Source organism: Colletotrichum scovillei, assembly GCF_011075155.1.
Source record: "Colletotrichum scovillei strain TJNH1 chromosome Unknown Contig00009, whole genome shotgun sequence".
Taxonomy (NCBI): domain Eukaryota; kingdom Fungi; phylum Ascomycota; class Sordariomycetes; order Glomerellales; family Glomerellaceae; genus Colletotrichum; species Colletotrichum scovillei.
In genome coordinates this window covers 2,415,445-2,442,032 of record NW_023336267.1, presented here as the reverse complement: position 1 = coordinate 2,442,032, position 26,588 = coordinate 2,415,445, and the positions used below count along the sequence as shown (strand labels likewise).

General features: G+C 53.4%; 6 protein-coding genes across 6 annotated transcripts; 3 read left to right on the top strand and 3 right to left on the bottom strand.

Annotated features, from left to right (window-relative positions):
- Positions 1 to 364: 364 nt before the first annotated feature.
- Positions 365 to 1,692, bottom strand: HER10_EVM0011630 (ribosomal L27e family protein). The gene is made up of 3 exons (XM_035481057.1): positions 1,557 to 1,692; positions 843 to 1,179; positions 365 to 721 (listed from the first exon to the last, which is right to left on the bottom strand). Exons 1-3 carry the CDS (start codon positions 1,617 to 1,619, stop codon positions 714 to 716), a joined length of 408 nt encoding a protein of 135 aa, XP_035330116.1. The 5' UTR covers positions 1,620 to 1,692; the 3' UTR covers positions 365 to 713.
- A 370-nt stretch (positions 1,693 to 2,062) lies between these two features.
- HER10_EVM0003940 (uncharacterized protein) lies at positions 2,063 to 2,302 on the top strand (the record flags this gene model as incomplete). The annotated part of the gene is made up of 2 exons (XM_035473601.1): positions 2,063 to 2,211; positions 2,272 to 2,302. 2 exons carry the CDS (start codon positions 2,063 to 2,065, stop codon positions 2,300 to 2,302), a joined length of 180 nt encoding a protein of 59 aa, XP_035329154.1.
- A 92-nt stretch (positions 2,303 to 2,394) lies between these two features.
- HER10_EVM0002173 (uncharacterized protein) lies at positions 2,395 to 3,189 on the bottom strand (the record flags this gene model as incomplete). Its single annotated transcript, XM_035471898.1, has 1 exon — positions 2,395 to 3,189. One exon carries the CDS (start codon positions 3,187 to 3,189, stop codon positions 2,395 to 2,397), a length of 795 nt encoding a protein of 264 aa, XP_035328956.1.
- A 1,100-nt stretch (positions 3,190 to 4,289) lies between these two features.
- Positions 4,290 to 5,546, top strand: HER10_EVM0011730 (4-hydroxyphenylpyruvate dioxygenase; the record flags this gene model as incomplete). The annotated part of the gene is made up of 1 exon (XM_035481153.1): positions 4,290 to 5,546. The coding sequence occupies one exon, from the start codon at positions 4,290 to 4,292 to the stop codon at positions 5,544 to 5,546; it is 1,257 nt and encodes a 418-aa protein (XP_035330128.1).
- A 392-nt stretch (positions 5,547 to 5,938) lies between these two features.
- On the bottom strand, positions 5,939 to 7,439 carry HER10_EVM0008756 (uncharacterized protein; the record flags this gene model as incomplete). The annotated part of the gene is made up of 2 exons (XM_035478266.1): positions 5,939 to 6,827; positions 6,886 to 7,439. 2 exons carry the CDS (start codon positions 7,437 to 7,439, stop codon positions 5,939 to 5,941), a joined length of 1,443 nt encoding a protein of 480 aa, XP_035329771.1.
- Positions 7,440 to 17,112: 9,673 nt separating this feature from the next.
- On the top strand, positions 17,113 to 24,843 carry HER10_EVM0004654 (hsp90-like protein). The gene is made up of 2 exons (XM_035474290.1): positions 17,113 to 23,824; positions 23,877 to 24,843. Exons 1-2 carry the CDS (start codon positions 17,873 to 17,875, stop codon positions 24,093 to 24,095), a joined length of 6,171 nt encoding a protein of 2,056 aa, XP_035329239.1. The 5' UTR covers positions 17,113 to 17,872; the 3' UTR covers positions 24,096 to 24,843.
- Positions 24,844 to 26,588: the final 1,745 nt, after the last annotated feature.

The following is a 26,588-nucleotide window of genomic DNA, read 5'->3' as shown; positions in this document are numbered from 1 at the left end:
TGCCAAACTTGAGTTAGGGAATGGAAAAGAAGCTTCGGCCAGTCAGAGTGTTTCTGGCTTATAGCTGTCACCCCCAGCGATTATGATGCATCAGGCCAGAAAACAATATCAGGTGGCCATCGTCGAATCAGTCATCAGTTATTACGCTACAAGAGAGCACTCAATCTAAACGGCGATGGTCTCAACATCTAACATGAGCCGTGGTTTCAGCAATTCGGTCTTGGCTTGTAATAGAGGGTTGTGTGGGTGGGTTGCAATATTTTGTGCAACGAGTGATGTGGGTCGCACCGCACCTGAGCCGGTGGGCAGCCGAGCATTGATGACATGAAGTTGAAAGCACCCAGCATACCTAGGTAGGGACCATGGCAACTATCACGACTCGATTTGGCTGGAAAAGTTGATTTGACTTGCTTATTTCATGTTCCATTGATCATGGCCATCCCACGGCCGAGGGCTGAATCATACCCATCAGTCATCATAGACCCTTGACCCCTTTTTAATCTCATCTTCTTTTGTCTATCACTCTTCCGGTCACAGCAGCAGCGCGGCGGCATTTTTTCCAGTTTGTTGAGGTATCACAGGGCAAACGTCTTGGATTTCAATGGTTTCTCATTGGGAGCCCTTAAACCGAGGACCTCAGATGCCAATTGATGCTCTTTACAAGCCAGCCCAACTCCCCGACCTGTTGACGATTGCAGAAAACGGTTTGTCCTTTAAAATCCTGCGCTTGGTATTAGTACATGTACGAATTGCCAGTAGCCAAAACGTAGCCTCTCGATCTTGTGGGGAGTGACCCCCCGAGGAAAGATGGCACACGTTTGATGTGGGAGAGAGTGACATACTCAGAGGCGTGAAGAACCATCTGTTCTTTCCGCTCGTGTAACGCTCCTCCAGAACCTTCTTCACCTGCTTCTTGGCATCCTCACGCTGGGTGACCTCCTTGAAGGTGTCGTTGCTGACGACGCCCTTGAGGCCCTCGAGCTCGAGAGTGTAGCGGGTGGGCATCAAGTGGTTGTAGTTGACAAGCTTGACGAAGGGCTTGATCTTGTTGCGCTTTTCCTGGCGAGTCTTGGACATACGGCGGGTGATCTTGGAGGGGTAGCGCTCGATGCCGGCGACCAGGGCGTGGCCGAAGGGGTGAGCCTTGTTGCCAGAGTCGACAGGCTGGATGATGACGACCTGCAGAGAGGAACGTTAGCAATCGCTCGGGATTGTTGAATGTGTATGTGTGGGCAAATGCCCCGACACAATCCACCACTGTCCTCCTTCGCAGTAAATTTCGTGGATGCCCTCAACCCAAAATATCGGACGCTCGAAGAGTGTAAAAAGTGTTTGGTCGGACCGGTGATTCCTCCTGTTCTTTTCGCAATTCGTAATCGTTTCGTATAGTCGTCGCCATAATTTCCTTCCCGTAGTTCCCTGACCAAACACTTTCACACTCCTCGACGTCGATGTTGGGTGGCCTTCATCCGCGCCCCTCCTTCTCGCGAAGTCGGGGTTGAAAATAGTACTGCGACGGGGTAGGCTTTCTCGAGAATTTTCGTATATAATCGTACCTTCTTGCCGGCGTAACGGCCGTGGGTGATGATGGCGACTCTGCCGACCTTGAGGAACTTCATTTTGACCTGCGCTGTCGGTGGGTGCTGGGCGTACTGGGCGGTTGGTGAAAGTTGCTGCGACGTGAGATCCTGGATTTGATAACCTAGAGGAAATTTCAAAATTGATCCGTGGGAGGGAGGGACCTAAGCATGTGCCCGGTCACGTGGTCCGAATTTTACTGGGGAATAGGCGAATCAATGGTGGTGGGTGGTGCTGCAAGTGGGGGCCGTTGGCAATGGAAGGACGCTTCCACTGACCAGCGTCCGCGCTGGAGCTCTACTGGACGGGCCACTGGTACACAGGTACCATGCCCGTACGGCCCTCAGTCTGCTCCACTTCCCAAGCTGACCACGGAGCTCATCGCGAACTTCCTCCGATCCACTTCAACAACAGCCTAGCTTTACCACGCCTCACGAACGACGCGACCTCCCGCGACGACGACGACAATAACCAAAAACACACCATGGCTCCTCCACCTGCGTATATCATCTCCAAGGTCGCGGACCCCATCTTTGCCTTGGTGATTGGTCTCGGTGCCGCTGCAACGAGAATCAATCGCGAGGAGAAGGAAAAGGGCAAGACTACACAAGAGACCATTGCGGCGGCGAAGAGGTACAGTGTCTATCAGCATTATACTGTTTTGATCCCCAACTAATTCAACCGGATATATAGACGGCTAGGGCTTCTCAAGGCTTCGGCATAAGCACTCATAGTGACAGCCATTGGCAAGGGAGGGGATGCGACGCTTCAACCGCCTTTGCTTGCATTCACAACTTGTTGATACTATATATACCCTTACTCGCCGTAGGACGGCCCATACTCCTTCTTCATCGCCTCCCGAACCATCTGCCCGCACAGCTTCGCCGTGGGATTCGTGCTCACTGCCAGACCCTTAGCGATCTCGTTGCCGTACCTTCCGCCATAAGCAAAGTCTCGAGACGCTGCCTCCTCAAACACAAGCTTCGTCCAGCTAGCTTCTCGCCTCCCTTCCGCGACCTGTACGCTGTGCTCCTCTACGAGCTTGGCAGTCATGTGGTAGATGGCGGCGCGCTGCGTGTATGCCAGGGACAGGGTCTTGGCTGCCTGAGGCGACATGGCGCCGAATATTGTGCGCGGCGTCAAGAGGAAGATGGACTTTTCAATGTCTTCTAAAGCGGTTTTTGAGTACTGCATCAACTCGGCGTTTTCGGGCACCTGTACGAGCCGCTGCGGCGTTGTTGGTGCTCCCGCCAACAGCATCGTGTCTCCGTACAGCCGCCTCAGTGCCTGTACGCGGTTGTTCCTCGCGCTGGCATAGTTGGGGTACTCTTCGATGAAGTCGCCCAGCTTCGAGAGAAGACCTTTGTACTCTTGCACCGGTTCAGATACAGTCCTCGGCCGCAATCCTGCCAATTGGAGTTCGAGCTGTTGCATGGACATGATAATCTCACGCTCCTTCTGTATCACTCGCTCGTAGACAGCGGCATCAACGATGTGAGGATCCCGTGGCAGAGATGGGTCGAGGAGGACGTTCGCCGAGGGGTCGGATTCGGGGTCCTTGATTTTGTCGAGTACGTTTACGTCTCGTCGAGTCAGGTCCACAGAAGCCATCTTGCAGTGTTGAATGAGAGATTGAATGGTTTTGGGAAGAATACTGATATTCTTCGTCGAAGGAACAGATTCGAGATAATTCGAACCTTTTTGCGATGCGTGACGATGGACCGACTACACGTTTTTCCGATCTCAAAAGTGACATACACCGCCAGGACTAGCTGGCAGCACGGCAACCTTTATCAGACGCAACACTTTCCGAGCGGCTTCAGCGGGGGGCCGAGCAGCAGATGCTCACATTCCGCACTGCGACGGCTACGAAAGGGTTTCAGAGGCGATGAGATAAGGCACATGCCGTCATGGTGGGTACCCCACCCATCCCACGGTACAGAGCCCAGACGTTCCCCAGGATGAACGGAAACAGCGGCTTAGTCGCCTGTGCCCTCCTGTTCTTTGTATTCCAGGGTGAATCTGGGAGGGTGCTGCGCGGGATGGCGGGCATAGCCTGGAGCATCCGAAGCATGGGTGGGGAACCCGTCAAAGCCGCGCCGCACATGGGCCGGCCAGCGGCGGCTTATCGCGGCTCACCGCGGCCATCACACTCGGCCGGCGCCTTTCCGCTTGCGATTGGCATCTCACCTCAACGCTGTACCGCCGGCTCTACGCTTTACCGCTGCCAGCCTCTCCTTCTACTTCGGGACGCTACTGCCAGGTATCGAAGCCATACCAGGATGGCGCCCGTCCCGTCACGAATTGCCTATGTGCAAGGACTGTGGAAAGAGACAGGATCTAGAGACTACCCCCGCCCGGGAGGGAAGGTCGGCCAGTGACAAGCGTTAGATGCGGCGACGGGGAGCCACCAATCTGCGGGCGTGGAATGCAGGATTACTCAAGTCCTTGTCCTCCAAAGGCGGAAGTCCGTCGTTGAATAAGGTTCATATCTGATAATACAGTGTCAGTGTCTTGGTACATATAGAATGGATGGTACAACGTACATAACACGGACAGCCCCCCCCATTCTCCTCAACGAGCATCGTCTACAATCTCACTAGATTTAACCATCGACTCTGTCTGCCTCTTATCAGAGAATCCCAACGCACTTGCACACGCTCATACTCCTTGACCCTAGTCCTGTCACCCCCGAAAACTTCTGAGTGTCAATGTCCCCTTCTGCTATCACAGACTCCCCGCCACAGCAAGCCGCCTACCCGGCATCAACAGATCTCGGCGATGGACTCGCAGTACAGCATCCGCCGCCCAACTTCCAGGGCTACGATCACGTAACCTGGTGGGTTGGCAACGCCAAGCAGGCCGCTGCTTACTACACTACTCTCTTCGGCTTCAAAACCGTAGCATACAAGGGCCTCGAAACGGGCAGCAGGTATATCGCCTCGTACGCCGTCGCCAACAACGACGTCCGTTTCGTCTTCACCTCCCCGGTGCGATCCCTGGCCCACCTCCCCGAGGATGAGCCCATCTCAGACGCGGAGCGAGAGCTCCTGCGCGAGATTCACGCTCACCTCGAGAAGCACGGCGACGCCGTAAAGGATGTCGCCTTCGAGGTCGACAATGTCGAGGGCGTATACAACAAGGCCGTCTCAGAGGGCGCCGATGCCGTTCAGCCCCCGACCGTCCTCAAGGACAAGGAACACGGCAACGTCCTGACCGCCGTCATCCGCACCTACGGCGACACGACACACACGCTCATCTCCCGCAACGGATACTCGGGTCCCTTCCTCCCGGGCTTCCGCGCCGCGAAGCCCACCACGGCCACCGTCACGCTCCCCAACGTGCCCCTGGCCCGGATCGACCACTGCGTCGGCAACCAGTCCTGGAACGAAATGGTGTCGGCCTGTGCCTTTTACGAGCAGTGCCTTTCCTTCCACCGCTTCTGGTCCGTCGACGACTCGCAAATCTGCACAGAGTTCTCGGCCCTCAACTCCATCGTCATGGCCTCGGCCAACAACATGGTCAAGATGCCCATCAACGAACCTGCGCCTGGCAAGAAGAAGTCCCAGATCGAAGAGTACGTCGTCTTCAACTCGGGCGCCGGCGTCCAACACATTGCCCTCCTGACCCAGGACATCATCACCACCGTGTCGGCCATGCGCGCCCGCGGCGTCGAGTTCATCAACGTCCCCTCGACCTACTACGACACCATGCGCCACCGCCTCAAGACGGAGAAGCGCAACTGGGAGCTCAAGGAGGACCTCGCCACCATTGAGGCGCTCAACATTCTCATCGACTACGATGAGCAGGGATACCTGCTTCAGCTCTTCACTAAGCCGCTCATGGACCGCCCTACCGTCTTCATTGAGATTATCCAGCGCAACCACTTTGAGGGTTTCGGTGCCGGCAACTTCAAGAGCTTGTTCGAGGCTATTGAGCGCGAGCAGGCCGAGCGTGGAAACTTGTAAAGCAGAAACAGCTAGTTAAATCAAGTCAAACCCATTTCAGTGTCATGATTGTTCATATCCGCAATTGTGATCGCGCCGAATTTGAGGCTATGATGCTCATCTCTCAGCCAGCCAACTTCTTGTTGAGGGGGTTCTGCAGGGTACGATAGGTATATTTTAAAAACATGGTCCTTACCTGGACCTCTTGCGCCGATGAACTCTTTTCTCCAATTCCTGTGTTCCGTTGATGCTGCCATCCGTTTGTCCAAATGCAAACTGCCGAATGTTGGCCAACTCTAGCCAGACCGCTACTTCCTCTGTCTCTCTCTCTCCTCCATGGGAGCTCTACGTCTCCTCAAAGTCCCCCCCCTTCCCCTCCATCCCATATTCCATTTCCCATATATCTATTAGTGTCATGAGTCCACCACCATGGCCGTTCCATTGGTTTGATGCTCATGCGTCCCATTCGTCTCGTGAATCACCTCCATCGCCGCTCCACGGGTGTCACTCTGGCATCCAGGGCAGTTGTGAATGACCTCATGCGCGTAGACGTCGCAGTCGATGCAAAAGTGATTATCGCACACCGTGCATGCGTACCGTCCGCTTTCGCTGACCCCCTTCAGCTCTGCCGCTTTCACGGGGGTCGGGGCAACGGGCCCTGTCGTCGTAGCCACGCCATCTTGGTCCTTGCCTTTATCCTTCTTCTTGGAGGCCTTGGGCGGTTCCGGAAAGTTGGCGAGGCACGAGTAACATGCTTTTGATTTGGCGGCTGCGGCCCAAGGGACCTCGATCCAGTTCCGTAACGGAAAGAGATGGTGGTATGAGCGCGCGAGATGGGTGGAGAGGATGAGTGTCAGACTACAGGCGGGACACTCGATGGGCAGACGACACACACGGGTAGCGCAGCGCGTGCAGAGGTAGCCCTCGCGGGCGGGTTTGTTATGGCAGGCGCATACGGCTGTCGTCTCGCCCTGCGCGAGGGTGCGCGAGGGGAAGCCCATCATGAGCAGGGAAGCGGTGCTCTGGACGGCCGTCCGGGTGACAGGCGGGGTCGTGGCGGCGAGGAGGAGATCGCGGAAGTGGGCATCGTTCATGCAGACGCTGTATTGTGTGTCGTCGCCGGCGTTGGTGCGGGTGCATAGCTCCCCGCAGATGGCGACCTGCGCCGCGAGGCCGACGATGGTAACGCGGATTTTATCGGATATGAGGGAGTCTATTGTGGTATGGATGTCGCCCGGGTCGGACGAGAGGAGGGCGCCGAATACTATTAGGACTTCTCGTGTGCCGTGGGAAGGTGCGTGGCTGTCGGGTCAGAATCAGTATCTGTCTGTAAAGCTCAGGGGATGGCGTTATCACGTACAAAAGTGCACCGCGACACATCTCAAGCGCATTCTGCAAACTTGGGTTGCCTGACGGATCTTGGCCCTCGAATTCTTTCAGCTTCTCCAGGTGGTCTGTCGGATTGCCGCTCATCTCGCTGATTCGTAGAGCCACGCCATCCCGCATGCCGACGATGCCCAGCTGCGAGATTGGGTTCTGTTCAAAGTATTCCTTCACGAAGTCGGCCGCGTACGCCCAGGCTACTCGATAGCGGTTCGGGAGCATGTCCTTCTCGGTCATGGCGAATGACATGTCTAGCACCAGCACCAGATGCCTGATAATGCCGCGCTGCAGTGGCGTTGTGTCTCTCAGCAGCCTCCTCCTCTTCTCGGCCTCCAAGCTCGCCCCAACCGCAAGACTGCCGTCGGCGCCCTCTGTGACTTGCTCCCAACTTCGCTTGACTTCCTCCCATCGCGCCTTGGAATTGCCGCTCTTTCCCTTCTTTCCACCTTTTCTCGCATCGCCGCCTCTCCCGTTGGTCACCTGCAAGTCATCATCAGACATGTCATGGTACTCGCCATCGGAGTCGGCCATGATGGATGACGTCGATCGGAGGCCCCGATCCTCGTATTGCTTCGTACGTCGGGTTTCGGTCGCTCGATTTCGTAAGATCAGCAGTCGCAAATACCCAGCGGGGCGTCTCGCAGGTCGCGAATTGTTTGCGTAGGAAATCAACGGGTGATCGGGCAGGTGAGTTGGAAGAAGTGAAAGTGGGCGCCACAAGGCTATGAGGAAAAGATCGCAGCCTCGCACTTTAGGCCTGGAAGCTCCTTGACCACAGCCAATCAGAAGGCGTGTAATGCACACCCTTGTTGGTGGTTGCTTCACATGCAACTTACCATTGCCCTTGCAGCCTGTTTTAATTACTGAGTGCTTGACAGACTTACTTTGACTTGGTGCAGGCGCATGCGATCACTTTTCCTTAAATAAGTCCATGAGCCTCCAAGTCCCCGCAGAGACGAGTTTGATTCAGCCCAAACCATGGTCTCTGTGAGACGTAGTGAAGAGAATCTCGCAACAACTACTCCCGGGTCACTTGGCATTGTAATATGCTTTTCATTATGAACTTGAGTTCTCGAAGCTACGGTTGATAGTGGCAAGCACTCTCAGTCATATCTTTCTGCTACTGCGTTGATCAGTACGCTCATTTGCTGCACGGTATCCGGGGTGGGAAGATTGCTTACCATGCTGCATATACATGACGGTAGTGAGACATCCACGATGCCGCATCCTTCAATGTCAGAATAGGTGCATTGGCGGAGCTATGGTGGGGTCTGACAGGGGACATCCGAGCCCCGGAGCTCCCGGGGGGTTCGGCTTCGCGGTTCTATCCGGATCGGCGCCGGTCCAATGAGAGTGGGGAACCTAGCCGTCCGGTCTTCCGAGGCGACCCAGCCTTGGATGATTGAAGGACAAAGCATGCAAGCAGCCGTGAAGCTGTTCTCTGCCCTGTTCAATAATTGTTTTGTGCCTTGTCAAGACGCTGTCACGTCTGAGTATTTCCGCATACCAGCTTAGCGCATTTCTAAATTTCCAATATCACTGAGCCGGCTAGGAATACCACGCCAGGTCCAGGTTGATGGTTTCCGGGTCTACATCTTCATCCATGTGATTCAAAGCCAGTCAAGGTCGCGTTTAGTCAACGAGTAACTGAAATCCATCAGGCCGAATGCTGCTTCCCTGAGTAAACGAGTCTGTGTTTCCTCTGCTGGTAAGGTAACCTTTTCGTCCGTCACGCTAAGCGCTCTTTTCTCATGCCGCGAAGTCTTGCGTACAGCTTTCTGGAAGAAGTAGACAAGGTAAGGCAGGCTTCACGAGATTTTGCTTCAGACGGTGAGTGCCACCGTGGGTTTCGGCAGTCGTGAATATACAACTAGCCAAGGGTGCGTTGACTATGCAGCTTGCCTGCCTTCCAATGACGATACGCTATACTAACACTCATGATTGTGTATATTATCGAAAGCATTTGGCGGATTCAACACGATCTAACAAAATGCACGCCGCAAGACCCTCAGCACTCCTTCAAGACTGAGGCGTACCGGTCCAACACTCCAGCCCAGGTTGTATTCTCCTCTGGTATACCCAATTCTTTCCATCAATGCGGCAAGAAAAGGAAATTGGTCGAGCGGTCAAGTGACACATAAGGGTTGGCGAAGACTGTGGTTGGGAAGGCCTATGGAGAAACATACCCGAGTCACTCCTCTTTGCCGTTGTCCTGGGCATATCACTTGGTCGAGGCTACTTATTCTCTATACACTTGGAACATCGCTTTCATATATCTTTTGAGGAAGTCGACATGTTTGAGTGTTGATTCATCAGTTTCCCATGCATCACTTGAGCTGTGTCGCACAGCACGTCATCTGTGGAGAGGAACTATATTTCTCAATGACACTAGATTGCTGGTATGAGGGTATTGCGTTGATGAACACCCTCCCGCAGGAGCCCTTTTAGAGGCTATTTAGTTGGTCCCACATACGCAGTAAGGCGGATCTTGGAGATTAACAGACAAAAAGCTCATGCCTTTGTGCAGTTCGCCATAGTGAATCTCATCTTCGAACAGCCAGTCGACCCTATAACCTGGCATAGATGTTCTCCCCCTTGGACCGGGTTTCCTTCAACTCGTTCCTCATCAGAGCCGACCGAGGGGAGGCTTATGGTTACATGTTCGCTGTTGACTCCTCCTGGATAGGTGTACTAATGTTTCCGTGATTCGATCTTCCGTGGGTCTTAAAGTGGTCGAGGTTTGCCGACTTATCATAAGCTTTCTACCAAACTCTCTCTCATGTTGCAATGACATGTCTAGAACAGGTCGATATTTACTGGGCGTTATCGTCCTATTATACAGTTACGGTCATCTGAAGCGGAGATCACAAAGTCGAGACTCTGACCGATAGTTAATGTAATACCTCGTGAACACGACATTTGCTTACATCCTTAAGAGATCCTCGTTCTTAAGCGTGCGGCAATCCGGGAGTGTAGAACGTGACCCAGATGCCATGTCAATAAGGTAAAAGAACTTGAAGATAATCAATTACCCAAGATGAGTTTTGCATTGGTGTCGCGTGTGATGTTCCGTGCGATGGTATGTCCTCGTGCTGCTCAAGTAGTGGCGGAGTAAGGATGTACTGCCAATTGTGGGTTCCTGTTGAATAACATAAAGCAGCTAAAGATGAATGGGCTTGTCACTTAACAGAAAGAATGATCATAAGAGAGCATAGTCCAGCAATTCGGATGGAATCTGTAACGTGTATTCATCTCACTGTTGACCAGGTCATCTTGAACTTAGGGCGGGGAAAACAAATGAGGCTGAAAATGCGAGGAATTGACATCGTCAAAACACCACACCTTAAATAACCCACAAAGACTGGGAGCTTCAAATTGAAAGCTTATACACCAGTAAAAGAGTTAGACTTCATTGAAAAGGCTCTCGGAATCCATTGTGGGAAATGGATGACAGAGCCGCAACACCAGCATCACGAAGCTTTCGCGATCACGATATGAGCAACTCTGCATCGCCAAACCATCACATACGACCATACCCATTGGAAAACTCGGGATCCCGTCCGCTCTCCCATAGATAAGCCGATGAGGGCCGGATTAGTAGTTGGGTCGGTGACGACCAGCGAATACCTGGTGTTGTATGTTTCCCTTTTGCGATTTTTGCCAATGTGATATTGGGCCCCGTGGGGCGTTTCGCGCCGATTCAGTGGAAATGTTGTTCGGGTGGACAGCTGGAACGCCGCGGCGCATTGAACACGGAACATGATGTAGGTATTCTTGTGGCCTTATTTCTGCCATTGACTACAGGAGGTGGCTAGCTCTGGTCCAAGGAGTGTTGTTGTAGATATTCCACGATAGCTAGCTCATCTGCCCTGGTTGTCAGGAAACCGGTTCTCAACTGCCACTAGAGGAGGATCATACATATTCATGGACAGGATTTGTCGGCTTGCAATCCTGGCGGTACGGCTAAGCATTACCCGTCAAGACTCGAGAAGAAAAATCCCCCTTTATCTTTACAAAGACTCGGGGAGTGGGTAGATGAGGTAAGACTATCTTGCAGTGGGCCTGTGTGTCAGGGTGGTCCGGAGCCTGCTCCTGACGTTGGCTCTTAGTATGTACGCAGTAATTCATGTCAACTACGGTCATATTTGCCATGGATCATTACTGCGCCAGGACGAGGCGGAAAGCAGAGTAGTCGGTCTTACGGTACTGGCAGAGCCTGGGTCAATCTCCAGAACAAGAAGCCTCTCGCGAGGAGTCTATCAAAGCACCTACTGCTCGGCCGAGTCTACCAGTGACACAAACAAAGTCCAGCAGACGCGACCAAACAGCTGGGATTCGAGACCAGAAACTTAATCGAACATGATCGGGGGCAACTAGCCAGCCTCTCAGGCTAGGGAATGGAACTGTCTCTGGCAAAATGCAAAGTGGAAACCAATTGGTACTTTCATCGAGATCGGCGATAACGTCTATGTAGGTACTCCGTACTCTGTAGGTCTTGGAAAGCAGAGAAATGACTTCCATCTGCCGTCTCAGCTTTCGTCTGTCGACGCTAATGTCCGGGGGCGGCTGGAACTTGTCCGCATAGCGTTAGCCACCGAGAACTGCAAACTCCTTTCCCGGGCCCCCATCCATCAACTCGGGACACGTTTGAGGCTTTTCGGGGCAACAGAAGGAAATTTCAGCGCATTTTGATTGATTGGTTGGTCAATGTGCCATCCGCCATCGCCGCCACGCTTAAAGGAGGGTGAAATATCGAGCAGCTTTGGACTCGGGCATGCGCCACGCGGTGTACTCCATTTCACGAGCCCGTTAACACCAGTCGGCCGCCTGGGACCCACTTCCTGTGGATTTGAAGTTGAGTCCTCGAGAACATGGGATCCACCAAGGCGTAAATACGGTACATAAACAAATTTGCAAAGTGAAGCTCGCGATGTGCTGATGTCTAGAGTATTCGTAGCTGAGACGTAAGATCCAGCCACTCAATGTGGCTGGAATTTGTGGCTTGTGTGAAAACGGGGATCAGCTTTCAAGCATTTTCCGGTGCCGATGCTGCCGTCTTGTCGGTTCCGGGCCTTGAATCTTGACATGGCAAAATCTTGGCATGTGGACAGGAACAAGAAAGTCTCAGCGAAGATCAAGGCAAACGCTGCGGGTTTCGCAACGAGAGATCGGCCTCCCCGCTGCTTCCGCCCTTCAGCGGTCTCAGGAACGCGTTGCAAGACAAGTTGAACTCGTTTTCCCCTTCCCGAAATTCAGATCTGGTACGCCACTTGGTGGCTTCCGTCTCAGTTCATCCCAAGTTCAGGCTGGAATGACGGGCGTGCTCCCCACGTCCGTCTGAACGTTTGGTCGCAGATGTTTGGGCTGGCGTTCACTGTAAGGTAGTACGGAGTATAGGGAGGGTCTATGATGACTAAAGCCGGAGAAAGATGCCCGCGTGGTACGCTGAAGGCGGGAGACCGGCGACGGGAGACGGGAGCTGCGTGTAGCAGGGTATAGGTGATGTGTGTGTGTGTAATGTGCATGCGTGCCTGCCGCAAACTACCTTTTAGATATAGCACGAGCGCCGTCGTCGCTGGCAAATATCGGACTCCTGCATGTCAACTAATGCGGATAGGTAAGAAACTGCGTTGTCGCGCCGTGTCCTTGATGATTGACTTGGTCGTATGCTGAAAAGTCCGCACCGGGGCTCAATAGCGGCGGAAACGCGCATGGCTGGGTCGGACGGAAGAGGAAGGCTTCTAGAGCGCTGTCAGTCTCGTGATAGTCTCATGGGGTACCTACCACAATAGTCACGACTAACAGAGCTTGCCGTCTCAATTAGTGTCTAGCTAGGAAGAGATGACCTTGGTACGGAGTACAGTAGTGTTGGAACAGGCTCGATGGTCTGCTTTCAAGCAAGGCGCTTAAGCGCTGGGCAGAAAAAGCTGTCAGGTCCACGGTGATGGTTATGTTGGGACGATGGTCTCCCGGAACTCGGTTTGTGGAACCAATGTGATTGGGAGTGAGGCCAAGCTCGCATTTGATTTTGACTGCATTGGCTGCGTAGTTGGCCAATTATGAGCCAAGTTAATAAGTAGCCCATTTGTCGAAGGCAATTCGTATAGGGTAAGGTACTGCGAAAAGGAGGCTCGGGTGATGGAGAAATGCGGCAATCCGCCGCAATGCGATAGCCTGTGGTGCCTGTACCTAAGGTACTGAGGTAGGTTGTTGGTACAGTGGTGCATTTGCGCTTCTGGGACTGGGAGGGGGTTCCCATTCCCCGGCCTTCCAGGACCAGGATTCCCATTGCAGTTAGGGCGCCATCGAGAAAGCCACCTGGCTAACGATGCATATTGACGTCATTTTGTCCTCATTTAGCGTGGGAAAGACAAGCTTCAGGGGTCTGAAAGGTCATGCGTTGTCGAAAAGGACGAATCTGCCCTGTGGCCTATGGAGCGGTTCGCCTGTGCAAGTCCTGACCTAGGCACAACAAGAGTCGACTCTCCTTTCAAACCGCATTCTGGTCTTCGCTGGGGTTTGTGGGTTGCTGACAACGCGACGTGATTGAAATTCACTCTGCGTACGGAGTACCTCATCCAAGTACCTAAAGCTCTCCCTTGTATCCGGAGCAGCGTCCGTTAGCTCGATGAGTTTGTCTTGATACTGTAGGATGTTGTCTTGTTCTCTGTATACATGTAGGCACAAATAAGGGGTCCAACCTGGATTCGGGGTCGGGGAAGAGGCGTCGGCTGTGTCTGTACTGTAGAAAGTAACTTCGCTCATCACCCCTCGCTGTCTCTCCTTTGAGGTGATGAGTTGGTAAGGTAGAGAGTGCGTTTCTGAGTAAGGCAAGAAGTGTCGATGTTGCACCATACCGTCAGCGTAGAGCCTCTTGCCTTTGCTATCGATTTCATGGAGAGTAGGAAGTAGCGCAGGTCGCGTGACTCGTTGTGCTATCCACGAATGTTGGGAATAGCGAGCACACCTCCCGTTCGTGTCAATGAGCAAGTGAGTGGTCGCTTGCTATTGAAACTTACAAGAGAAAACTAAAGGGGAATAAGGGGAAGGAAGGGAGCATTTAGCGCAAATGCAAAGACAGACAAGCACTGAATGGAAACAAGCCCGCCTAAGTTGTGGCCCAGCCGCGAATCAAACATGGCCGGAAACTCTGCCGCGGCAGCATCGCCGTCCCCCTTCCAAGGAGTCCAGTGACCAGCCACGTTCGAAGTTATCGCATCTTGTCCAGCAGTGGAGGTTAGTAAATAACCGGCGCCCTGACAGCGTGACACCCGCTCCGGCTGCAGAGCCAGAATGGGATGGCCACATTCTTTTCTGGAACAGGTGCCATCTAGCTAGCCCACTAACGATCACGTCCCCGTCGTAACTAGGCCTATGGCGTTCACCGATACGGCTTGACAAGCTTGTCATGCCCCGTATACCGCGCGTTAGTGAGGTCTGAGATGCCAGAAGTGAGTTAATCAGTCATTCCATTTGGCTGGTCGCCGTTCCACGATTGGGGTAAAGGGGAACTGGGTAAGAAACGTCCTGTTTTCACTCATCAGCTCGTCAATATGAGCAAATAGAGTGAAAGTGAATCCCGGCGTAATACCAAATTGCTGGGTACAGGTCGAAGGTGCGGGAAAATTCTGCAAAGCAAGGCTGCAGACATCATCGTGTCGTCGTTCCAACTCACCGTTTCCCAGGGCATATCCCAATTTCTTGCCCTGGTGTGGTGGAGTTCATCAACAATACGGGTGTATCAATCCCCACAAACTCGATCGCAGTCGTCAACTGAGTGAAGTCTTAAATCGCGACAACTAAATAGCTTCGCCCAATCATCGAAAACTCAGGTCCATCACAGTGCGGGGAGCCGGGGCGGGAGCTCTGTCAGTTGACCACCTTCAAATCAAAAGATGGCCTAGCATACCTTGCCATGCTAGCTTGTCGTGAATTGTAACTTCGCAGTGGGAACGAGTGCTGGAGTCCGACGCGGACGACTGTGTGACAATTCGCATCTAACCACCTGAGTCGAACAACGGCGGCGGCGGCCAGCAGAGCGCAGACCAGACAAGTGAAAGACATGCGCGGTCCGCGGTATTGTACGCGTACCTGATGGAGTCAACGGATGCTTCGTAATTGTGACATATCCGTGACTCGATCAGAGTCTCAGCTTGCTGCACGATGGTATACTGTGCCTGGCAAACCAACTTTCCTTCCAAGTCTTTTGTTGGAACACGGTCGTCCTGGATGCCGTCTTAGTTGCGAATTTGCTGCAACGACGTTGTAGTTATGTACGACCTTGCTTCGTGCCGTTTTGAACCTTTTGTGGGCAAAGCAGGTTAGAGTTGACGGCAGTGCGGCGCATTGGGATCTGCCCTGGCTGTCTTTGTTGGTTTGTTTACGGCCTGTTCCGGAGTTCGGGGGAGGGCAGGGGGGTTTGCCATGAGCATGATGGTCGATCTAAACGTTGTGTACCACGAGTCTGAAGTTTTTGATTGTCGCGTGGTTTTTAAAATCGGGCCGGATTGCCTGGGTAGTTCCGTCTGGATACTGGGTCGAGGTGCGGGAATCCGTGTCCCGTGTCGTGTCTAGGACGTCCCGCCAACCTCCAACGCGTTACACCTTGGGTGCGCATACGATGGTGGTGTTTGTGGGTGGTGGTTAGAGAGCGCAGAGAGTCATGAGCTTGCCGCTGCCTTGGAGGTTGAACGGAGACACCATGGTCCGGGGAGCGTTCGATATGTCAAAACAAGGCCGACTAGTGGTTGTCCTGTAGCGGCTCATGTGTGCGAGGCGAAGGAGAAGGCCCTCCTCAGGTATGGGAAACCCGGCCTTGTGAGCGGCCGGGTGGGTTCCGTTACGGGAGACGTGGAGTTGCCATTGAAACGGCGGACAGAATCCGACGGAGCCTCACAGCCTTTCTGGCTCCGAGATTCCCAGGTCCGCGAGCCGTGAGCCGCCGCGTCTTTGCCAGGGGGCATTATGCGATGCGGTGCGGACTGCGGCGTAGCCTGGGGGTGGATCCCGGGATGGAATACAGAGGTTGGAAAGAGAATTGGTTGCGTGCTCAGATGCAGATTCGCACCAACAATTGAGATGCGATGAGTGAATGTCCGTCTGCCTGTGCGGCGAACCAGGGCCAGCAACCATTGCAGAAACGGACGAGTTCGAGACGGAAGGGATTCCAGAAGCAATTAATCGAGGATAGACGGGTTTAACGAAGACGGAGAGACAGATTTGAGTGGATGCCGCGCGTGTGGAGCTTTGGGGGCCAGCGGCAGCCACGCCCGTGTGATGTAATGGGGCACGTATCGGTGCAGGACTCCCCACATCTTGCCAGGGCACGTACATCTCCTTGTACCTGTACCTCCACGGATGTACATCCGCGCGACTTTATAGTGGATGTTGACGATGCGACTGTCCGGCCGGCACTGATTGGGCCACTGGCTGTGGCCGGGTGTACTAAGGTAGATAGTCAACTGCTACTACTAAATGTATGGAGGTGCATTGAACAACATCTCTGTATACGGAAGCCCGAGAAGTGTGAACTGCAGTTCAGCTGGATATTGCAATGTGTTGATGAGTGAGGTGGTGTTGTTTTGCTCGAAACTGTAGTGGATTCAGACTGTCGGTCCATCCATCTGTCATGAATATTGAACAGGACAGATGAATGATCGGTACGTCGAAATGAGTGAGCAAGCGGAGTACCTATACTTCGATAGTGCAGGGATGACGGGCCCACTAGACCAGTCATCTTCCAAGGAAGCACCCGTTGGCAGACCTGTGTGTTTCCTTCGTCTTGCCCTTTGGTTTGGTGGCTGCCCGTAATTAGCTATTTTCTGCCCAAGAACCTTGGGAAAGAGCTTGATTTGATGGACGGGATAGGAGGCAATGGCCGGTGATTCCAATTCCAATAAGGTAGCCAGCTAGCTTACCTATGTACAGTGTTGACCGAGACATTAACGACGCTGGCGACTGAGGGTTTACTGACCGGTTGGTTCCCCCCCTCCGTGACTGGACAGCTGCAGCTGACTGTGATTTGTTGCCGCCGCCGCCGCCGCCTTTCGCATGCCGTGCGGTTGGAATCAGAGGTGGCCCATCCCGTCAGGTACCTTATTTCTCAGCTGGGCCCGGGGCTACGTCATAGGCCCCCGGTGGACCATCCACCCTTTCCTTTCTTGATCTTTTCGTCCATTGTGCCTCTCCTTCCCAAATTCCCACGCCCTCTTGCTGCGTTTCTCGCTTCGCTTCGCTTCCTCCAGTCTTCTGCCCGTTCCCCGCCCCCCCCTGTTCTCCGTCATCCGTCACCGTCACCGTTCCCGTCAGGCCCGCCGTCAACGCAGACTTTTGAGAAAGAGAGAGAGAGAGAGGAGAGACTGAGACCCATTCCGACAGAAACTGAAAGAGAGAGAATATCAGGGCAGGGAATATTGCACACGCCCCTCAACACACCACGATAAGCGTTACGGATACGCATACCTACTTGCTCCTGTCCCCATTCCCAGTCCCAAAGGACCTGCTAGGTAGGCCTGGTCCCAGTCCCGTTCTCTTCCAGCCCATGCCTCTTTCAGTTCAGTCCAAACGCACATCCCATCCGTACCATCCCACACCAACCTACCTAACCTTGCCTCACCCTTCACCACGAGTTCCCAATACACACCAGACCGTTGCAATCTTTCCTCCACCACTGCACCACGCGCTCTTACTTACGGCATTTTCCTTCGACTTCCAGATCGTCACCTTCGTTCGCCTCACCGCATCCCGTCGACCGAATTTTTCCAACCGTGACATTTCCCCTCTCCCACTTCAAAATACCGCGACCGAACCCCTCGCCGTACACCTCCTCTTTCGACTTTGCCACGACACGTTTATTCGCCGTCACTGTTCGTCACGACCCGGCCGGACACCTTCTCGAAGCGACATCACCAATCCCGACCAATACTTCACCATCTCTGTGTATGGGGCGCTCTATTCTATGAGGAATGCCAAGCACGAGCCTTCCAGTAGACAAGAAAGACTCGTCCTCTGCGCGTCGGCTTAGCCTTCCAAGACGAACGACGCCCGATTCGAAAAAGTCGCCTGCCAAAGAATCGCCCGTCAACCTTCCGAGCCCCCGCCATGGATTGACACTCGATTCTCTAAAGTCTGGTAGAAATGCGCGAGCCGCAATGGCGGATAAGTCCAAGGAGCAGTCTTCAAAGTCGCCCAGCGACCGCTCCAGGGCGCAAACCGAACCCTTCGTCACCAAGGCTACGAGTCCTGGCGGTGCTGGTCCGGATACTGACCTGAAGCGCAGCGCGGGTGTGTCCAGGGCTGATGATGACGTTGCTGGTGGCATGGGAGGCAAGGAACCAAAAAGGAAAACTGAGTATGCTGCAGGGACCGACGACGAGACGCCACCGGCCCTTTCTGAATCCCAGACACAACTAAATCGATACCGAGAGCGATTGGCACGAGATTTGGAGAAGCGCGAGATGGCGACGAGAGGCTTGATGGCGACAACCCCCGACAAAGTGCGCGTCTCACCAATCCCGGAGGAAAGTGGCAACTCGCCGCGCACACAGGCTGGAATCGCGGGCTTGGCAACGACATCGTCCAATCTAACGACAACGTCAACTGAGTCCGGCAACACCATTCGTGGCGGCATGACGCCCAGTCATATGGCGGGAACTCCTTCTTACCCCTTCCCGCGCATGTACACGCCGGGGTACGGCCCGGGCGCGATGAATCGACCATTCGGCAACATGTCCCCAACTGCGGCCGCTTTCATGGCGCAGGGTATGTCGTTCGAGGGTTTCGGCGCCGCTCAAGATAGGGTCATGTCCGGCTCATCAACACCAGCATCGGCCCTTACCTTTCTCCCCGCCGGAGCCACTGGCCAACTGGAGGGCGATTTCCCAAGCCCAAACCTCTATGATCTGTCACTGATGCTCAATGCCGAGCCGGGAATGGATGCGTGGTGGAACACCGTCGTTCAAATCATGAGAGACGTGTACAAAGCCGAGAGAGTGACACTTGCTGTGCCGGCTGACACCACCGATATCGAGAATGTGCCATGGGGTCAGAAAGCAACATATAACGAGCACCAGGAGGACGACCTCAGCCTCGGATACATGGCAAGGGGAAGCAGTTTGATACCCAGTAGCGCCGGCGATATTGGCTCGGAAGAGCCTCCTTTGCCCGAAGATGCGGCACGACCCAGGATGTTATCTCGACCCAGTCTCCAAACTCGGCACTCATTCACGACATATGAAGAGAATAGGGAACGAAAAGGAAGTAGCAATGAGAGACTCTTGCCCTCACGCCGTCCTGCGCAACTGGGCAGAAGCAAGAGCTACTTCCCGCCCGGCCAGGCGACCGAGGACATGGCTCAAGAGCCACTTGGACCAGCTTTGAACCAATCTGCACTTGCTGAGCATGACGCTGAAGAGCAGAACGTACCGAGCTGGGAGGCTCCAACTGGCGCTCAATCCGACACAGAGGGCAGAGTGCTTCCTGTGCTTCAAGCTCTGGATTACGAGGCTGATCCTCTCATCGACCACGGCGGTGTCATGCGTGTTCTTGAACGAGGCAAGGTCATCGCACTGACAAGAAGTTACCCCTATCTCCAGAATTTGCCAGAAGAGACGCCAGCCAAGTCAAAAGTGACAGCCAACACGACCTCGGCTGAGGCAGCAAGGAAAAGGTTGAAAAGGGGCCGAATCGAGTCTACTCAGAAGCTTTCGACGATTTTGAGTGGTTCAAGTTCCTCCTGGAGCTCTAACCGTAGCCACAGCGGTGACAAGCCATCTAGCATAATCTCGCGACTTTCCGAGGATGAGCCACGCCCACTCACCCCAAAATACGAGGAGTTTGAACAGGCACCACCATCGCCCTGGTCCCAGTCCCCGGCGCCGTCTCCGGCCGTGCGGGCAGATCCGAACGAGAACCCCTTCTTCACTGATGCCATGGTCGATGAGGACTCTTTCAACCCCGAGTCTGCACCTGCAGACTACACAGGAATGCGACCTCCTGAAGCTATTGGCGTGGATAACGCATGGACAGTTCTTCACATTCCGTTGACGCATCTACTGCTTTCAAAGCCTGTCCATCCCTTCAAGCTTGACACAACCGTCCTGGAGCAAAAGTCTCACTCTCGCAGCCGCAGCGAAGCTCAGGACGCTACTGGCGGCGATGATGATGACGATGCTGCCTCATCCCCGTGGCAGCGCAAAGATAAGCCTGCGCCTATTGCTATTCTGTCGATACTCAGTCCCGTCATCCCATATCCCTCAAACCTTCGCCATTCACTAGAGTATCTTGCCCCGCACCTAGCAACCTCCTTTTCTCTATGTCGTCATTATACAAACTTGGAGACAGAGCTTGCTGGTCTCAACCGGCGCAGGCCTCACACTGCCGGGTTCGGCGCGCTTGCTGCCGACGGGCGTCCCCTAGCAGACCCTACCAGCATTGGCAATCTAAGCTTCATGGCCTCGGATGACATGGTAGCCCAACGCTCGCTCGCGGGCAGCATTACCAGTCCCAGCGATTACTCAGGCGTCTCCAAGAGTGCTGCTGGCTCCCCACTTGGCACACCTGGTTCCATGCATCATGCCATTGACAAGTCTGGATTTGCGACCAGTCCAGCGCAGGTTGGGGGAGACAGCTACTTTGGCACCAAGCTGAAGCCGGGCAACTCGAGGGCTGAGATGGCTTCTGCGATTTCTCAGAGGACAAGAAGGAGTTCTAAAGAAGATTCGCCACTGGACAAGCGCCAAGCTCGTCTCTCTGCTTCATACAAGCCCCTTAACAAGGAGCCTGCTCAGACGCCCGGAGAGAGTGAAGACCTGGTCGAGCACAACGTCGAAAGCCGAGTATCGACGCCGGGGGGTTCCAAGAGAGTGCTCTCCCACGAACTCAAGAATTATCTCGACGAAATCGCTGTGCTCGAACCTCGACTCAAGTCAGCTGACCAGAGAAGTTCCGACGGCAATCATCACACCCTGCTGCATTCCTACGGTGCCGACTTTGCGACGAGCTTCCAATCACTACCACCTAGCTCAAGTGTGGTCAGTAGACCGGTACCTCACACTGCTCCGACTCGAACAGGCTCCATAAATGTTGGCCCAGTAGACATGCCACCGCCGTCAGATCGTCTCAAGGGTCTCATACTAGACTCTTTGCCTGCTCACGTCTTTGTCTCGCTGCCGCAGTCGGGCGAAATTGTCTGGGTCAATAGTCGCTACCTTACCTACCGCGGTCAGACAGTCTCTGATCTGGCTGCCGATCCTTGGGGCAGCATTCACCCAGACGACAGAGATGAGTATCTGAAGGCATGGAGCCATTCCTTGCGCACTGGTGAACAGTTCTCGAGGACTGTTCGCATCAGACGCTTTGATGGGGCCTACCGATGGTTCTATGCTCGTGCTGTTGCGTCCCGCGATAAACGTGGAGTCATGATGCAATTCCTCGGCTCCTACATGGATATCCATGACCAACATATTGCGGAACTTAAGGCTGCACGGCAAGAGGAGATTGAGGCCTCAGAGGCAAAGCACAGACTTCTGGCCAATCTCATCCCTCAAATCATATTCACTGCCACCGAAGACGAAGGTATTACTTTTGCCAACGAGCAATGGCTGTCGTACACGGGGCAGAGTTTCGAAGACTGCCTCGGCCTGGGTTTCATGGACTTTGTGCATCCTGATGATCTGGCCAAATGCCACATACCCACAGACAGACCACCAACGCCGATGCCCTTCAAGTTCGATCGTACAGGGCACCAAGACCCAGCGTCATCTGAGGCGACGTTGGCCAGCCTTGTATCGGGCAAAACGCAAAGCCAGATGGAAACCAACCTTCGAGGCATCCACCAAGCCTTGTCACGGAATAACAGCTCGAGCAGTAGCTCGGTCTACGAGATGCCCACCGCTGATTTGACGGCTTTGGCCAAGCAGGGTATTATCAAAGTGACAACCGACAGCAACGGCAGACTATCATACACGACCGAGGTGCGGTTACGATCCAAGACCGGAGAGTACAGGTGGCACCTAATCCGGTGCGTCGAGATCGACAACATTGACTTTGGAAACGGAGCCAGCTCCTACTTTGGCTCAGCCACGGACATCAACGACCACAAACTACTCGAAGCCAAACTCAAGGAGGCTATGGAGTCTAAGAGTAGATTCCTGAGCAACATGTCGCACGAGATCCGGACGCCACTCATTGGGATTTCAGGAATGGTCAGCTTCCTGCAGGACACCATTCTCAACGAAGAGCAGCGAGACTACACCAACACCATTCAGACGAGCGCTAACAGTCTGTTGATGATCATCAATGACATTCTGGATTTGTCGAAGGTCGATGCCGGAATGATGAAGCTGAAATACGAATGGTTCCATACGCGCTCTCTCATTGAGGATGTCAATGAGTTGGTCTCCACCATGGCCATTGCTAAAAGGCTGGAGCTGAATTACATCGTGGAGGAGGATGTTCCGGCTTGGGTCAAGGGCGATAAGGTCCGGATACGCCAAGTGCTCCTTAACGTCATTGGCAATGCCATCAAGTTCACTGCCGAGGGAGAGGTCTTCAGTCGATGCAGGGTTCATACCAACAAAGATTCGACCCAGGATCAGCACGAGATCATGCTCGAATTCGCCATCATTGACACAGGCCGCGGTTTCTCTAAGGAAGAGGCAGACCTCATCTTCAAGCCATTCAGTCAAATCGATGGAAGCAGCACCCGACAGCACGGCGGAAGTGGTCTTGGACTAGTCATTTCGAGACAGTTGGTGGAACTGCACGGCGGTAAGATGGAAGGTAGCGCTGTCCCTGGAAAAGGGTCAACGTTCACCTTCACTGCCAAGTTTGCTTTGCCGACAAAGGAAGATCATCCCGATGCACCCTTGAGCCCTGAGAGCTTGCAACCCACTTCCAAATTGACTCAAGATGTGGCTATTATCCGCCCTTCAAAGAACTTGCCCTCTCCTACGCCCGCATCAACAGACAGCCCCAAGACTGACACTGAGTTCACGTCGCCTGCTGTTGCTTCTAGCGGAAGTTCAGCTCCATCAGTTCAGTCTGGCGTCTCTCGGGCTACGGAGCGTACGTCCGTTACGTCCGTGTCCTCGATCAACGTTGGACTTGTTCACTTCAGCGAAGCAGCAAGAGCAAGTGGCCAAGATCTGTCGCAGATGAAGCTCGAGCTACCTTCCAGCGAGTCTTCACCAGGCAAAACACCTATACCCGAGACCTCCAAACCGACAAAGCCTGAAGACTTGAAGCCTCCTATGTACTCCATCCTCATCATTTGCCCGCAGACTCATAGTCGTGAAGCCACCGCACAACATATCGAGATGACTCTGCCCAAGGATGTGCCTCATCAAATTACAGCACTAGACTCTACCGAAAAGGCGCAGAAGTTGCTTGGGGGAGAGGAGTCTGTCAATTTCACTCACATCGTCCTCAACTTGCCGTCTCCAGAGGAGATTATCGGCCTCATGGAGCAGATCACCAAGTCGACAACCATCAGCAATACGACAATCCTCATTCTATCAGACTCAGTCCAACGGCAAGCTGTAATGAGACTTGCGACAGATACGAAGTATGAGAAACTTGTGTCAGAGAACGTCGTCACTTTCATCTACAAACCTGTCAAGCCATCGAGGTTTGCCGTCATCTTCGACCCTGACAAGGTCCGCGATCTGAGCGTTGATCGGAACCGCTCAACTGCGCAACGTATGGTTGAAACTCAGAAGGCGAGTTACCAGGAGATTGGAAAGCGAATGGGTAACAAGGGGTATAAGGTGCTACTGGTCGAAGACAACCCTGTGAACCAGAAGGTTCTACAAAAGTACTTGAAGAAGGTTGGCGTGGAGGTTGAAGTGGCCGCCGATGGCGCTGAGTGCACCGAAATGGTGTTTGGTCACGCCCACAACTACTACTCCTTGATACTCGTAAGTGCTCATCGTCCCGCAAGATATGTCACTCTGCTGACTAATTTTCTAGTGCGACTTGCATATGCCACGCAAGGATGGCTACCAGGCCTGCCGAGAAATTCGACAATGGGAGAAAGAGCAAGGGTTCAAGAAACTTCCCATCATTGCGCTTTCGGCCAATGTCATGTCCGATGTTCAGGACAAATGCGTTGCGGCCGGGTTCAGCGACTACGTCACCAAGCCCGTCGACTTCATTGATCTCAGCAGAGCCATGTCCAGATTCTTCTGAAGCCTAGAGAAAGACGCAAAACCAGGATAAACAACAACAAGAGGCGGGACTACCAAGTCTCGTGCCTCATACACTTCTGCCTGCCGCAATAGCATAGGCATCCGCACTACACGGTTACATTCAAACACACAAAAATGGGGTTCATACTAGCAAGGCATGGCATTGGGAAAAATAGGAGTTTCGGGGATTCACGAAAGATTCAGGTTCATCATGATTAATATGGTCCTTTCTGCTCATTGTGTACAACTGCTTCGAGGCGGATACCATCATAGAGACGTACCTCTAGAGGAGGGTCTATTACAAAGGGGAGTTACTTCAGGATTATACATTAGCTTATATTCTTCTTATGGACTCACGACAGGGATGACACATGTCGTAGCTTTGGCGATGTATGTGCATGGCGTCAAACGTATGGGCCAACACCGGACTTGTAGAGACATGGACGGAAATCGTTTTGATCAGGTGCCCATATGTGGAGTGTAGGACTGGTTAGGTCAGGCACGGAAGCCAGCCGATGCGTAAGGACGCAGCTCGGTGAGTGGCCCACGTTTGGGAGAGGAGAATGATACTTTCACTGTGTGCTTGGTAGGATTTGTGGGCAGAGATGGCGGTAATTGTGATTGAAAGACGATATCCACTACATTAAATGACGGCCAAAATTCCATAGCTACTTCAGTTTACGTGTATGTGAGGTAATTATGTGGCTGTCGAAATTCAGAGCGCTGAGTGAGGCTCAAGTCAGACAGGCAAATTCATGGTGTCGTCGAAGCTAGCTTATTGACTCAACCTCAGGTTGGGACCGCTTTGTTCCTGCTTTGTAGAGCAAATCCAAGCAACCATCTTACACTCTTCTCCTCTCTTTCTTGATATATGGCATTCTACAGGTCTCACCCGCTCTATCATCCGGACGAGGCAGTGCCCAAGACACTGGAGAGAGGTCTAGGTAATCCGGCCTTGCTCTTGCCTGGTTCGACTCTGCCAATTTAACCCACTTCAAAGTGATCTATTTCGCTGATTGCCGAATCCAGGCTGAAGTAGGAGGCCACTTTCCACGCGAGAGCGACGCCAGGTAGGGAGAGTGATGGTTGACGATTCAGCCTTTCCATCCACACCGCCAAAGGTCTTTCGCTACTCACAACTAACAACCTCTTATTTCCTTTGCCTCGAAGACTGGAATGCGAGAGGCCCATCAATGTTCTCTCCTTCTTTTCTCCCTCGATGACGGCTGTCCATTCGTTTGTCTCGCATGTGCTCGCTGCCTCTGCCACCTTCGGACCGCTCATCTCAACACTCGGTTCTAGGTGGCCGCGAATAGCTTCCTTTCCTTTCTTCACTCGTCAAACTCGCTCTCACCTTTGAGTACTTCTATGGAGCCGAATATTTCTTCCTCACCTCAAATTTAGGTTCTTTCACCACACACTACTTGCGAACAGCATCCCGACCGCGTCACTCGGCGCTAGGTGGCTTACGTCTCTGATACTGGCCATCCACGATCCTTTCGGGCCTCCGGGCGAAATCAACTGATATACGCAGTCCGGAAACAGTCAACGGAGCTTAATTAAAAAGTCGCTCCTTCCGTTGCTGGTTTGCGCAGAGGGTCTAGTCGCCGTTCATCTCGAGGCATCACACAAGTCTCACCAAGTACACTACCACGGCATACTCCTCAACTGTCCACGAGTAAGGCAGTCAACAACATGACTTTGCCCTGGGTTCAACGTGGAAAGAGATGTGCGAGCGAAGATGAGCATAATGCGCCTAAAAGAAAGCGAGTCGAACAACAGTTCCGTTCGAGCGTGGTCGTGCCCAGTGCAGCACCACGGGTGATGGTGGGAACAAGGCCAGAACAGCGACTACATCAATATATGCGAAGACACAGAAGGACCATGGCGATTTGGAGTCCAGGTAATGGCTTAAAGGGCTGTGGCTGGTCTATGGCTACAGATTGTCATCTCCGAAAGAGAAATTTCATTGCTGATATACCGCAGTCCGAACCCCAGAATTTCGCCCACCGCGGCCAACTCGTCTTGGCTGCTTCCCTGAAGTCTCCCGTCACAGTAAGAAGAATACGCATTATATTTTGGTTTCCTTACTTAAAAGAAGTGTTAGGCGTGGCGTCGCTTTGCCGAAACTCAGCTAATGTTCAAGTCGAAACCGATGCCGGCTACAACCTTGCCAAGATGTCCGACCTCAAGCCCGGCATGAGCGTTCAGGAGAAGCTAATGTTAGGACTCCGGACTGGGTTGCAACGCAGGGACGAGTGGCGAGCCAAGGTTGAACAAGATCCAGCCCGTTTACGACATGAATCTCGAAACGATATCATGGCTTTGGGTGGCATCGATATGACCGACCGTGCCCTCGCCTTGCCGAAGTCGTTAAGACAGAAGGAAGTCATCAACGCTGCGGAAGATGAGAAACGGCGTTTGGGGTTTACATCCACGGAAACTACTCTACCAGACAAGAGCCCAGGCCATGCCAACGAGTGGTGGGACATGT